Source organism: Pelecanus crispus, chromosome 6 (assembly GCF_030463565.1).
Source record: "Pelecanus crispus isolate bPelCri1 chromosome 6, bPelCri1.pri, whole genome shotgun sequence".
Taxonomy (NCBI): Eukaryota; Metazoa; Chordata; class Aves; order Pelecaniformes; family Pelecanidae; genus Pelecanus; species Pelecanus crispus.
Window position 1 is genome coordinate 23826679 of NC_134648.1, and position 14294 is coordinate 23840972.

At 36.8% G+C, this 14294-nt stretch overlaps 1 protein-coding gene across 1 annotated transcript in view; it reads left to right on the plus strand.

Moving 5' to 3' along the window:
- The window catches only part of PDHX (pyruvate dehydrogenase complex component X), a 46867-nt gene that overhangs the window by 5578 nt on the left and 26995 nt on the right, over nucleotides 1-14294 (plus strand). The window contains exons 3-4 of the mRNA XM_075712776.1: nucleotides 8414-8619; nucleotides 10819-10917. Of these exons, the coding sequence (XP_075568891.1) occupies nucleotides 8414-8619; nucleotides 10819-10917 (305 nt within the window). The remainder of the gene's footprint in view (nucleotides 1-8413; nucleotides 8620-10818; nucleotides 10918-14294) is intronic.

Here is a 14294-nt window from a genome sequence, read left to right on the forward strand (position 1 = left end):
AGCATCATTTTGGAGTGTTTGTGTGTATGTGCATATATAACAGAGATAATGCTTGGTTTGGGTTCCTTGTTTATGTTTGGCTTTAAATCCTGTTCTGTACCAAGATGGAAGCAATAACAACTGGACTACAGAGATCAGGATGAAGGACAGTTCTAACCCTGCATTGCTTAAGGTCTGCTTGCAAGTCCTGTGCTATTCTTTACATACTGTATTCTAAAAATGCCAGTCAAATTCTGTGTCTTCGCCTTTCTCCTCCTCCTCTTTTCTAACATTTTTGAAAAATGTTTTTTATTTCAAAATGACCTGATGTTAATTCTCATCATAATTTAGAAGGGTGGGGCTGTAATTCTGAGGCCTTCTGTTGCTGCTTCTGTGTAAAAGTAAATATTACATTTTCTGAAAGCCGATATTGATGCTTAAAAATTAAGGGAGACTATATTTTTCTTGTCCATTAAATATGTATAATGGAAAATGTGTTTTAGAGTTTCTTATCTTTAGGGAGGGGAATGAAAGTTGTTACTATTGTGTAAAAGACAGGGAAAGGATTTTCCCTCCCTTTCAGTATTCACCACTTTTTCTAAAATTTTCCCCATACAACGTCCAAATCTGTGGAGTTCTCTTATTTATCCTGTGAAGGCTTAAACTGTCAGCTAGCCTCTAGCACTTCCAACACGAACATCAATATCTTTTTCCCTTTTAGAAACTGGGTATATAAACATGAATAATCTTAAATATGATTTTGCAATGAATTTGCAGTTTGGTTAAGATGAAACAACTTGCTCAATTACAATTGAAGAAAATCTAACTGTGCAGTCAAATAGGCAGCTAAATGGGGAAACAAGGTTCTGCAGCATAATATTTCTCAGGTTTAATGTGTATACTAATATATAAAGAGCTTCTTGCCACACTTAGACATCCTACCTATGAGCTAGTGTCTCCTAGAAAAGTTATGACACGCTTTGTAATGTTTGAACCATAAGATACTGAAGAAATCTACTTGAATCACTGCGCAACTTTAGCTTTTTTTTGGTGGTAGACATGTTAAAATGAATGTTAGTACTGTTACTTTGTCTTAACTCTAAGAGTGTTTGACAGACACTTTGGCTGTCTTGGCACGCAGTATATCAGGTTTGGTTGTTCCAAGACTATTAATTCACTTGTATTCTTTCTCTCAAAGGATCCTTTGTGTCTTGAAGCATTGCTTAATAACTTGGGTTTCCAGCATTGTAGTGTTTGCCTTTCTCTGGCTCCTTACCCTTGCATACCACTCAGTTGCTTGGCCAACCAATTGCATCTACAAAGTGCTGTTGAACCTGGCTTGAAATTAACACCATACAGCAGGCATGGATATTTGCCTTTACTGAGGTGCAGCCCAGCATGATTTCGTGCAGAGGGGATGCATGACTATGCAGCTGTGTGGTGCCACTCTTACCCACCATATTGTTGTAGTGAACACAGAGGACTTTTGTCTTTCTTGGGGTTGGTATTTAAATACTGTTGTAGTTTCAACTGCAAGTTTTCATACTTCAACTTGTACAGCAGTTTCAACTCCTGCATTCAAGACAAAAAGAATGTGCCATTAATGTTCATATGAAAAGTCTGGTTTTAAATGATTGCCCCTGTATTGTGTGGGAACTCGGTAACAGAAAGGACTAAATTTCGGTTCTCCAGGACAAGATTCAGTTGTCTCTGATACTTCCCATTCAGTTCTTTGCCTTATATATTTTTAATATCATTAAAAAAGCCAACCATAAATGAAAGGCTGCAAAAAATGATGAAGCAGGAATGTCCTAGAGACGAAACTCTATTGCTTTGTACAATCTTGATATAGCTTCATAGAAAATGGAATACAAGTGAGCATGTTATTAAAGACTAAATGATACATATAGAGAAATTGTGCTGATTGAACGTTTGACTTTCCAGCAATACAGTAATGATCTTTTGATGTTCTTGTGTGTGGAAATCATTAATAAAGCTGTAATATACTTTTTGTTGCAAACCACATTTTCCAAATTTTCATGGTGCTTATAGGTTAGTCTATGCCTCATTTGAAAGAAAAGAACTCATGTAAAGAGTAGTCTGTATTTCTTACCCTCACAAGACTTTAGCCTTGTGGTTTGCTTGGGAGGAATAAAGTTTTGTTTCTTCACTTCTTTTGCTTTTCTCTCCCAAAATCCTCACTTTTTGAAAATTTCAGAACAGTCTCATTTCCATGCTGGTGGAGTATTGCAGCGTTTCTTCCCTTCCTTCACAATAATTAAACAATAAGGTGAATTGGAAGAACTTTGAGTACAATAAATTAAAAATTATGGGAAATTGTTTTGCTGTATGTGTAACATTATGAAACCCTTTGTCAAAATGTTTAGTTCAAGTTGGTATGTTGGGAGAGAAAGGAGTGGAAAAAGTGTAGAAACTGAGAAGTGGAATGTAACAAGATCAGTGGAATGAACTTGAAAGCGAAAATTCTTGACTGAACAGAGGTGATTGTACCCCTGTACTCGGTGCTGGTGAGGCCGCGCCTGGAATACAGTGTCCAGTTTTGGGCCCCTCAGTACAAGACAGACATTGAGGTGCTGGAGCGTGTTCAGAGAAGGGCAACGAAGCTGATGAAGGGTCTGGAGCACAGGCCTTATGAGGAGTGACTGAGGGAACTGGGGTTGTTTAGTCTGGAGAAGAGGAGGCTGAGGGGTGACCTTATGGCTCTCTACAACCACCTGAAAGGAGGTTGTAGTGAAGTGGGTGTTGGTCTCTTCTCCCAAGTAGTTAGCGATAGGACAAGAGGAAATGGGCTCAATCTGCGCCAGGGGAGGTTTAGATTGGATATTAGGAAAAATTTCTTCACGGAAAGGGTAGTCAAGCATTGGAACAGGCTGCCCAGAGAGGTGGTGGAATGGCCATCCCTGGAAGTGTTCAAAAAACGGGTAGACGTGGCACTTGGGGACATGGTTTAGTCTAGTCTACCCTTGATTGGCTTAGTGTGGACTTGGTAATGTTAGGTTAATGGTTGGAGTGGATGATCTTAAAGGTCTTTTCCAACCTAAACGATTCTATGATTCTATGAATAGTTCCTGGAGCTATCAGTGGGCAAGAGAAAATTCTACCCTATGCACACTGAGATGCATGTTTCTGCTGCTATTACAAAAGCCATTTGCGTTGGTATACTAGGTTGCCTATCTCTGCTACAGTTGCATTTTCTTACAACAGCATGTATTTGCATAGTTATCCTTTGCAAAAAAAGGGAGAATAGTTTCCTGTGTGGCAGCATTTAAGAAGTGATGGTCTGTTTAGTATCTTGCTTTTTTGTATAAGCAAAGGGAACATCCTTTGCAAAACTGAAAGCATCAAAATAGGTGGCGGGCTGGGTGAGGAGGAGAAGTGATATAAGATGGAACTCAGCTGCAAGTGAAGTCTGTCAGGGCTTACAAGAAATTGCCGTTAGTGTTTAATTTCTACAAGATGACTTGCATTTTAAATACTAGTTTATATAAACAAGTAAGAGTTTTGTAAATCTTTCTTTTATTACATTGCTAAATAGTAATTTTTCCCAAATTTTCTATTTTTTTGTAGCACCTTGAAACTTCTGAGTTTTTGTGTTCAACTGTGGAGCAACACATCTAATAAGTTTCAGAGAATCTATTCTACTATCCCCGGACAAAATCTCACATCAGTCATATTTTTAAATGGGTTTTTAGTCCCCATATATTTATTTTAATAATTGCTGGGTGAGTGATGCTTTCACTGTTCTTAGTTCTCTCCAATTTTGAATGTTTCTGAAAATTATTTTGCTCTAATAGCATTGACAAAAACTTGTCCAACCTCTTCATTTTTTTAAAAATGACGTACCTATTCTGCATTTACAGATACTGCTTTGTTAGATTATGTGAAGAGGAGATATGGGGATTGTCTCTGTCAAAAGTATTAAAGAATGATTGCCAGAGAGACATTAAGAATAGCAGACTCCAATACTGAGTTTTGAAGTTTCTTTAATAGTAATTCATGATCACTACAAGTAGCATTAGTATTTCAGAAGCTGTGTTTTCCTGTTTCCTGTCTTGTATTCCAAATTTATTCCAAATTCCAAAATTTCTTTGTGTGTATTGCTGTTGTGGCATGGTTTTTGATAGATCAAAACCAGACTGTCCAGCAACTATGTGATATCAGTTATCACAGCTGAGCAGTGACACTCAGCCTTAGCCAAGATATATTCACATCATCCAATAACAATCATACGCCAAGAGCTGGGTCTGAGAAGGAAATGCCAGGAGGTGAAAAATGACTAAAGTCTTTCAGATTAAGGGAAAAGAGGTAGCTTTACTGGAGTAATGTGAACAGATTATTATGCAAACCCAATCTGTAAGGTATTCTTTTAATCCCCCTTTTTGGAATTTAGAAATGTTGGGCTTAAGTATTAGTGTACAGAATAGATACACAAACAGGCTTTTATTCAGTCTCCTAAAAAGTACAGAAGAAACCTGATGCTTTGGCAACTGAAATAATAGGGGAGCAATAAGATCAGAAATTTTCTGATTCCCACCCGCCCCCTGCCCCCAGTTCAAGTATGATCCTTAGGTGACTTTCTGCAGTATCCTGTGGATATTTCTGCACATATATATTAGGTGCTCAGTAGACGTTTGTGTAAGGTTTATAACATTAAGCTATCTCAGGTTTGTGGATGGAGAAATGCCTTCTTATTGAAAAAAGACTGTCCTTCCAAAGGCCACTCAAAAATTTCAGATGTGATGTAGTTGATCGGAAATTAAGAATGTTTGATGTGTCTGAGTTACCAGCATCTGGCTGAAGTTTACTCACTTCCTAAAAGAAATGAGGCAACAATTTTATGTTTTTTGCCAACTACAATTCTGCACCATCTTGACTGAGTTCAGTATGGAAAACGGAGTCAAATAAACACACTGCCTAATGCTTTGTTTTTTACCTTGAAAAATAGAAAGTTCATTAGATTAAATTAATTCAACTTCTGTAACCCTTCTTGTTTTTTCTTGACTGTATAATGTAAGTATGTGTGGTTTAAGAGCAGGCTAACAGTGAAATAGATACTCATGCATATATTCCTTTTCTGTCTGAATAGGTCTTTTAATGGTCACGTCTGATTCAGTGTAAAATGCAGTAAAAGATTAAATGACTGAATGAAAGTACTAGAAGGGTAATTTCAGAATGATAATTATTCTTTCAGTAGAGTTGCTTCTTAAATTAACCTGACTTTTTTTTTTTTTCCTAAAATATTTATTAGTTCAATTTGGACCAAAACCAGATGATGAATGATTGTTTAAGAATTGGATTTAATATCCATTACCATTTTCTCATTCATGACCAAAATGAGAATAGGTATGAACTGAAACTACTTTGTATAAAACTTCCACTGCAGAGCAAGTCAGCCTAAGTTCCATCTACCTTTCTTCCCAGTGTTGGAAATAAACATCTACTTCGATATATGTGTGTTAGTGACTAAAGCACTGTGCTGCAGTGGCAACAGGTCTGAGGGAACTTTATTCCTCTGTGTACTTCATCTCCTCCAATTTTCTTCTCCCTGTCATGGCTCACCTGTGCTTTGTTGGCTTGTCAGCAAAGTTAGGATCTTTTTGACTCTTCTTGGCTATGTATACACACAGTAATAGAAGTATTGTGAACCTACTTATTTCAGCTCTTTCTACATCTGAGATTCTCGGGTTCATTGAGATTTATGCAGAGAGGTTTTCTGGTATTGTGAATTATGAAACTGTAGAAGTGACTCAAAAATCCAGGAGATGAAAAGTTAAGCAAAATAATAATTTTTCTCTGTCTGTTCTAGTTCTGACCTGCAAAGGCTGTGTGTTTAAAAACATGTTTTTTAAAAAAATACATGCGTACGCTTTTTAAAAGTATAAACTCTGCAGTCATCTGGGCTGGAAACTTATATTGGAAAATAAGGAATGCTGGAGTTTTCACATAACTGTCTTGGAATGGTGAACATGAGAAGCACAACTGGCTTGCTTTGATGGCTTTGAATGCTTGTATAATGCTGGGTTATAAACAAAGCCCTATCTAGTACAAGTGTTGTGTTATGTTTCTGACGGCTCGACCATCCCTATTGGATTTCTGCATGTGTTATCATAGCACCGTTAAAGCACTCTGACACCAACATTGTGGTAAGGACTTGACACCACAGGCATGTTGCAGTGCTTCTTGGTCTATTCAGGTACAATATGTAGACTGCTTATAAATATGAAAGTGTTCTCTGTATGTGCAAGCCTTTGTAAAGGAAAGAGAAGACATGCCAAAATACCTGGTTTATTCTTGTTTTGGAAAAAAATGTTAACTGCTGCATATTAATATGTTATGGGGAGTATTTTGAACTTGGGGGACATTTCTGTTTTGCGTCATCATTGGTATGGATCAAACATCTGAGTATTATGCTGATGAACATAGTTTTTCTAAATACCTTGTTCGGTGCTAAGTATGATAATGCTATAAAACTATTAGAGTGACTAACTTCAGTATTTTGTAGGTTTATAGCTTTTTTTTCTTTTGTTTTTCCCTGTTTTTGTGTTTCAGTGACTAGGTTAGATAGGTTTTGTTTGTACTGGCTTCAAGCTGTCGTTTTATTTGATTATGAATGGTAGTAACATTGCAATTATGCATAGTTTTACAAATCTGTTTATCAGTGAACCTTTCTGTGATAGGATCTTTTAGCCTTAGACAAATCAGTGCAGAACTTTTGGTTGGTATTCTGTCATCCCCAAGTACTTTAAAGTCATCTCAATAAAAATAAAATATGATCAAATCTTGATGGACTCTTAAATTTCCTTCTCTCAGATGCAGTTTTTCAGAATATTAATGGAGAAGAATGCATCAAGATATCAGAAGAAGAAATATTGAACTGTCTTAAATATTTTTTTTCATGTAATAAATACTCTTAAAGAAGTATTACACTAGAATTTACCTAGTGTTCATGGAGGGGAAAAAGAAGTGAACTGACAAAACTGTAAATGTGAGATGTTTTAATTGGAACATACTGAGAACAAATTGCCTCTGCTGTTCCTTCCTTAGGTCTAGTGTTGGCCCTTGTAGCGAGGGAGCTGGGTAATCCTGTGAAATCTGATACATGCTGTCAGTGGAGTTAACAGTGTGCAGACAACAATCTTACCTGAGTAATAACATTCTAGTATTTTCATCTGCCTATTAAAGTCTTTACAGCACTCTGGTTTATTCATCAGTGTTTAACTGCCTAGAAAACCCAATAAGGTAGTAAGAACAGTGTGATACCCGATACTATGTATGTTTTTATTCTGTGTGTCTGTCTGGGTTTTTCAAATGATAGTGATTTGCATTTTCTTGTCAGCATTGTAGATACATACCAGCTCCATTTGAGGCAAATGTATGTGCAATATGGCTTTATGGTGGAAATAGAATGTCGGTTTCCTATGTTAGGAAATCAGCTCTGTTTGGGCTGGTACAGTCTAAATCGTATTTGACTACCTGTGGTCCTAAAGGGCTATCTTTATATTTGGCCTGTTGCCCCGGAAATGTTATTGCTTTTGAGAAACTGAAGAGTTGTACTTTTGTAACCATTTCAGAAACTGTAGGAGGAGCCCTTCATTAGGTTATTAAGTTAACATGACTGCCGTACCTTTATTTACCATAGTGTCAAAGAGATATTTTGGCTGTGATACAAATATCTTTTTGTTTTGAAAGGAACTTCTAGAATAGATTGCCCTTATCCAATCTAATTAGATTATATTTATATTAGATTAGATTTATCTTTCTGTAAGGTTTCTGTTCAGATGTTCTTTGAAACAGTGATTTACCACATAAGTGCTATCACCTTGGTGGACAGACTTGTTATTTGGCACCAGTTGTGTTAAAATAGACAAACTTAGAGGTGGAACTTAGTGGAAAGTGAATGTTATCTTTTTCAAAAAGAAGTAATGGGTCACTGTTGTTGTTGTGGGGTTTTGGTCTCTGTCTGTTCCCTTAGCTTCTGGATTTACAAGCTTGTATTTCAAAAAGTAACACTGCTAGATACAGGGTACATACCTCAAAGTACATCTGCTCAATGTGTCCAGCAAAATTTTCAGGCTTTGTTTGCAAAGATTAGGCATCCACATTTGTTTTGAGTAGCTAATGTGACTTTATTCTTGGAGGTACTCAGTAGTCTCTAACTTGCTTGCTTTGATTTCTGAATGCTAACTTTAAATGTATGGGATTTTGGAGCATAAGTTAATATTCCTCACCTTATAATAGCAATTGTAATGAATTTCAGTCATGAGTCATCTTATTAATAGTAGGAATAAAATGGGATGTATTTTCTTGATGAAGTGTCATTAATATGCCTGAAATTTTCGCATCTACCATTTTTAGTCATATTAGTCTAGACAGAACAATATGTAACTTAATGTTCTCATTGCCTTAAATTTAGGTGGAAGAAGGAAGCAAAAATGTGCCCTTGGGCTCACTAATTGGTCTGCTGGTAGAGGAAGGACAGGACTGGAAGCAAGTTGAAATACCAGCTGATAGTAATGATCCATCTTCTCTGGCCCCACCAGTGCCTGTGCTTACCTCAACTCCAGCAGGTACTTCAGTTTCAGCCCCTTCTAAACTGGAACATCAACCTGGAAAATTGCAGTAAGTTTCAATGTTTGTTATGAAATGGAACTCTTATTTAGTTAGATCAGTAGAGCTGAACCAAGAAGAATCTTTTGTCCCTTTTTACCTAGTATTAAGCTGTTAGTTTGAGTGTTTCAGTATGTGTGAGGTAATAAAGCTTGCCTGCCCAGAATATTTCTTTGCTTGTGAGCCCAGTAAGTCAATTTGAAGAATGTAGTTTTATTAGAACACCTTCTATGGATGTGCTTTTATTCTGACGTACAATTGCTTTATGAGGGATTCTAAGCTTGGATTAAGAAGACGTTGTGTGTATATATGATGGATACTAATGCTTATGCATCAGATGCTCGGTTTACCTATAAGTTGTTTTCTGTTTCTTTTTTAGGAGAAAAAATAAACAAACAAATGGCATACTCTACCCTTAATTGGTTTAGTGGTGGACTTCGTAGTGTTAGGTTAATGGTTGGACTGGGTGATCTTAAAGGTCTTTTCTAACCTAAATGATTCTATGATTCTATGCTTCCCATTCTATGATTCTCACTCTAAACCCCTTCCAAGCTCTTGCACTTTTGATATCAGAAAAGATTTCTTATTTTCATAACAGCGGAATGTGAAAAACTCAAAACTGTGGATTTACGTGCTCTTTGTTAGTTTGTTGTTGTTTTGATTTGTTAGGGTACTCTAAGCATTGCAAACATCTTGGAGCAGGAGTAAATAAACCCCAAAGTGTTACAGTAATACATACAGTAATACATACAGTAATACATAAATCGCTGTTTTGTGTCACAGGATGTACCTTATCTAGAGCTGTCACTCTTATTCCGAGTGAATTGTGGTAACACAAAAGCTGTAAAATTACAGCCTATTAAAGAAAAGAATAGGAAGTTAATTTGGTAACATGTGCTACGCAAACTGTTTGGTTTTGGTTGTTCTGGGGTTTTTTGGGTTTTCTGGGGTTTTTTTGTTTGTTTTTTTGGTGGTCCCATGCCCAAACCTCATTACCTTTCTATCTGGTTTGCTATGTTTACTTTTGCTGTCAGCATTTAGGCCCTTCTCGTGCAAGTGGGAGACAACTAATTGAGGCCCAAATGTTGTCTGTAGTAGGGGGATGACCCAAGGAAAGTTAAGACTTGCATTTTAGTACCAAAGAACATCAGAAGTGTGTCTGTTTCACTGCAATTATTAATTAGAGATGTGCCAGCATCTTTGGAATCAAGTGATCATTTATGACATGGTTTTTTTTTGCAAGGGCTTATGGACAGTTCTTAAAACTCAATGTAGTGCAAATATAGTCTGCTTTAGGAAATAATGAATTGGAGACTTTGTGAAAAGACCTGAAACCAAGTGTTTATTCTTTTATGAAAATGTTGCTGCTTTTGTATCTCAGAATTCTGAAATCTCTCCTCCACATGTTGGCTTTTTCCCTCATTTCAGAAAGCAAATCATTCTAAGGTGCGCTGGATGCTCTGTAACTATGTACTGTGCTTTGTAGTTGATCAATGTTTCTGTTTCCAGGCAGAAATGTTACTATTTAGCATACCAGACCTAGGTCAAGATGGCAGGTACAGGTTTACTAGTGTTACAGTATATCCTAGGTATTTGCTGATCAAAATGTTTGAGTGTGGGAGGGCTTAATATTTAGTCTTCTAAAGCAGATAATGAATTATCCAACTACATCTGTATGGCTTTTGCTTTTCCATTAAATCAATCCTATAAAATAAAATTGAAGCTAGGGCAAAAGTAATGTTATAATTAGAATTAAGCTGCATTAATGATGCAATTACAGCTAGCCAGACAAATAATAGAGATGAGCAACCCTCTTGTCTGAGCTCCTAAAGCTCATTTTTTAATGTTACTATAACAAGCTGGTCTTAAAAAATGTACTTGGTTCTTCACTGATGACCATTTTCCAGAAGAATCCACAAGTATATTGCATCGCTGCTGTAAGAGGAAAGTTTGGAGATGAGTTTTCCACTCTTTATTTTGATCTCTTTAAGGTCATTATTTTGTTTTTAAATTCAACCTTGCATTAAAGCTTGGTGAAGGGGCATAATCTGACTTCAGTGTTAGGATCACAGCCTTTGTATAGAACTCTTTTCTTCCCCAGCTGTTGCTTCTGAAATAGAGCACATATTGTCTAGTTTCTTTTGATATATATTAAATGAAATAAGTTAATCTTATTGTTTAAATAGTTTATTTTTCTCCTTATTTCTTTAGGGTTCGCTTAAGTCCTGCAGCTCGCAACATTGTGGGGACACATGGACTAGATCCAAGCAATATCACACCTTCTGGACCTCGAGGAGTCTTCACTAAAGAGTATGTAGATATTTCGATAAAGCTACAACCTCATATTCCCTTATTTCTTCCTTTGAGCAATATCCATGAACTTGAAAAGTCCATTTATTTAAAAAGCTGAAAACTTTTTGTTCCATATTTTCTATGGGCAAGTGGCTTAATTAAATCCGAAAAACCTGTTGAGAAAATATGGAGAATAGGTTAGGAAATATTGTAAGAAGCCTTTAATTAAAAAAAAAAAAAATCTTTTTGTTTTTATGTCCCATCTGAGATGCATGGTACTGGTGTTACATTTCCTGCAGCTCAGCTTAATGGTGGCAATCAACTCCTAGGCACCACTGTTAGCTCCCATTGTGGATCTCAAGAATTTTGCTATTCGGAGGTGTATTCAGAGCCAAAATAAAATACCAGTGGCCTGGTTTCATCAACTTTTCTTTGGGGAGTTCAGATCTTCTGTTTCTTTCACTGAAGTTCAGTTATGAAGTCTGTCAGGATTTATATTAGACTGGGGAGAGCAATGAAGTGTAATGGTAAGAAATCCAGAGTTCTGTTTTTCTCCCATCCTTGTTTTTTTTCCTCTGTCTTTGATTTAAAGAATATTTGTTTACAAATCTGTGGTTTGTTATGATCAGGCTTCTAGTAGCTTACTGTAGTTTTTGAGTATTCTGATGTAATGATTGGCACTCAAGCCTTGGAGTGAGGAACTTGTGTCTAAAAACATGTTGTAGTAGATCCAGAGCCCTTAGCCTTGAAATAGTGCATTATCTTCACATTAACATATGTGTTATTTGAGATGAGGATTTTGGCAGGAATGCTTATTTTTGTTCTCAGTAAAATTACTCCTTCTGACAAATGCCATCATTCACCTACACAGACCTTGTTAGCTGCTGTAATTTTAGTTCCATTCAAAGACAACCAGGTCGGTGTAATTGGGAATTGAACCCAGAGAAGCAGACAGTGGAAGTCTACTGGTTTTCCAAAACTTTTTCCTATGGCCTTTGGCTGAGTTGAGATAAAATAAGGATGTGAATAGGTATAATGTGCTATGTAATGGCAAATTATCAGGGGTAGTTTTTTCTTAATTATGTAAGTGTAATGGTAACTTGTGGTGCATTACTAGGCTATGGCAGGTGGAAACCCTCTAGGACTTTGAGCTACCTAATTAACATTCCCTAGCTGTCTTGGAGATGTAGCAAAGTTTTTTTGGTTTTGTTTTTTTTTTGTTTGGGTTTTTTTTTTTTTCTCCTGTAGCTATAAGAATTATCTAACAAAATCTTTTTTTCAAAACTGCTTTCTTCCATACAAAAGATTCGACTTTGAAATGTCATTTTAAGATACAGACTGTCTGGGGGGTTTTTAACCATTGTTTTGAAATGGTGTTAATCTTCCAGATGCCTACAGGCTCTGCTGTTATGTTCAATTTGAAACAAAATGTTTGCAGATTTTTGTAGAGAGCTGCTACAGATATTCAGGAAATATTTCTTCTGCTAACTTCAGATTACTGTTAAAATACATTCCATGCTTTAGAGCTGAGTGACTCATGGTCTCTTTTCTGAGTAGACTCCCTCAAGTTGATTCTTTGAGGGAGTGTTGCAAGTTCACTTCTCACTTTTAAACTCCGAGTTTCCTTATTGAACAGGGCTCACGCTCACCAGATTGCAAGAAACAAAGAAAAATAGTGAGTTACATAAGCAAGCAAGATTCTTTCCCTCATGACTTTCTATCTTTAAATTCAATTAATTGTAAAACTTTTAACAGCAATAGGAGCTTTCACTTAATAGCTTTCTCTGTCATAATCTACTCCCTTAGTAGGCTCATACTTCATTCCTCTTGTGTGTCTGTGCAAGGCTGAATTACTGTTGTCTTCCTGCTTGTTTTTGTTTTATGGAGTGGCAGCTTTTTTTATTTTTAAGCAATATCCTCTGCTTTCTTCAGAAATATACTAGAAAATTGGTGTGTCACTACAAAGTAATTCACAGCTTCCATCAAAGATTGCACCATGTTCCTAGTCATCAGCTCAGACACTGTGTTTGGGAGAGCTATGTTTAAATTGTTGATTGTTTCAGGCTACTTCTGCCCTTTCTTGTCCTATTTACTAGTGATCTAGGTATTTATAAATGCAACCATAAAAAGGAGGGGGGGCTAGTTACCAATAATAACTGTGTCTTAATGAGGCCGTGTTCCTCCCATCTGTACTTTCTACGAGCTGTAACTAAGTTAGTGTCATTTGGGATTTCAGAGCTGCTCAGGCATTTGCATTTTAAGCTTGCAAATAAGGCACAGTATGCACATGTAGTAGTGGTTTTCCAGAGTCATTTCATGTGTATGCATTGAGTACAGACTTCAGTGCGATCTATGCTGTGTGCAATTTGTCAGCTGCCATTATGGAGGAATGAGTTCCTTCTATAAAATTGATAGTGCAGTAAGTCTGATAGCTGCAAGTTTCTGATATGTGACATTCTCTGCTCACCTTTTTCCTTCTTCCAGGAGATCCTCTATGAATTGACTAATTGGATGTTCAGATGAAAGGGGATTGGGACAATTTAGTAACCATAACTGCCACTAGAGGAAGCTAGTGTCAATCTGTGCATCTCCTGTTGCACCATTGGATCCTTAGTGATTTTTAGGTGTGTGTATAACCTCTGACTTGTCCGTTTCAAAGTATATTTTGAGCACAAAATACTCAGTTTACTTTGGCCATTCTTTGGATTTTGGCTAACATGAATTGGAAAGACTACATGCTTCTGTAGTAGCGGTAAACTGAAGTGTAACAGAGTTTCCAGAATCTGCATACTACTAATAACAACAGTTTGGTAAGGCATATTTTTTTAAATAAATGTTTACCAAACTCTGGTGTCTTTTCTAGGGAGCAGACTGTTCTCTTCCATGTTTGTTACCTCTCTCTCTCATCTTTCTCCATTACTATCCTCTGTTGATAGAAGTTTATAGAGTAGTTGGAAACATGTGTCCACCCCTTCCTTTTCCAGTTCTAATAAAATATCTGTTTGCCTGACTTGTACTGAAATGTGTTTAATTTGATTTGCTTTGGTGCCTCCTCCAACTCTACTGATGTGTAGGCTTGCAGTCTTGCATCCATGACAGTCATAACATTGCTGTACCTATTTTTCTTGACAGGTTAAATCATGTGGAATTGGTGGTGGTGTCGTGGTTTAGCCCTAGCCAGCAACTAAGCACCACGCAGCCGCTCGCTCACTCCCCCTACCCTGATGGGATGGGGGAGAGAATCGGAGGAGTAAGAGTGAGAAACACTCCTGGGCTGAGATAAGAACAGTTTAATAATTGAAATAAAGTAAAATAGTAATGATAATAGTAACAATATAATAACAATCGTAATAATAATATACAAAGCAAGTGATGCACAATGCAATTGCTCACCA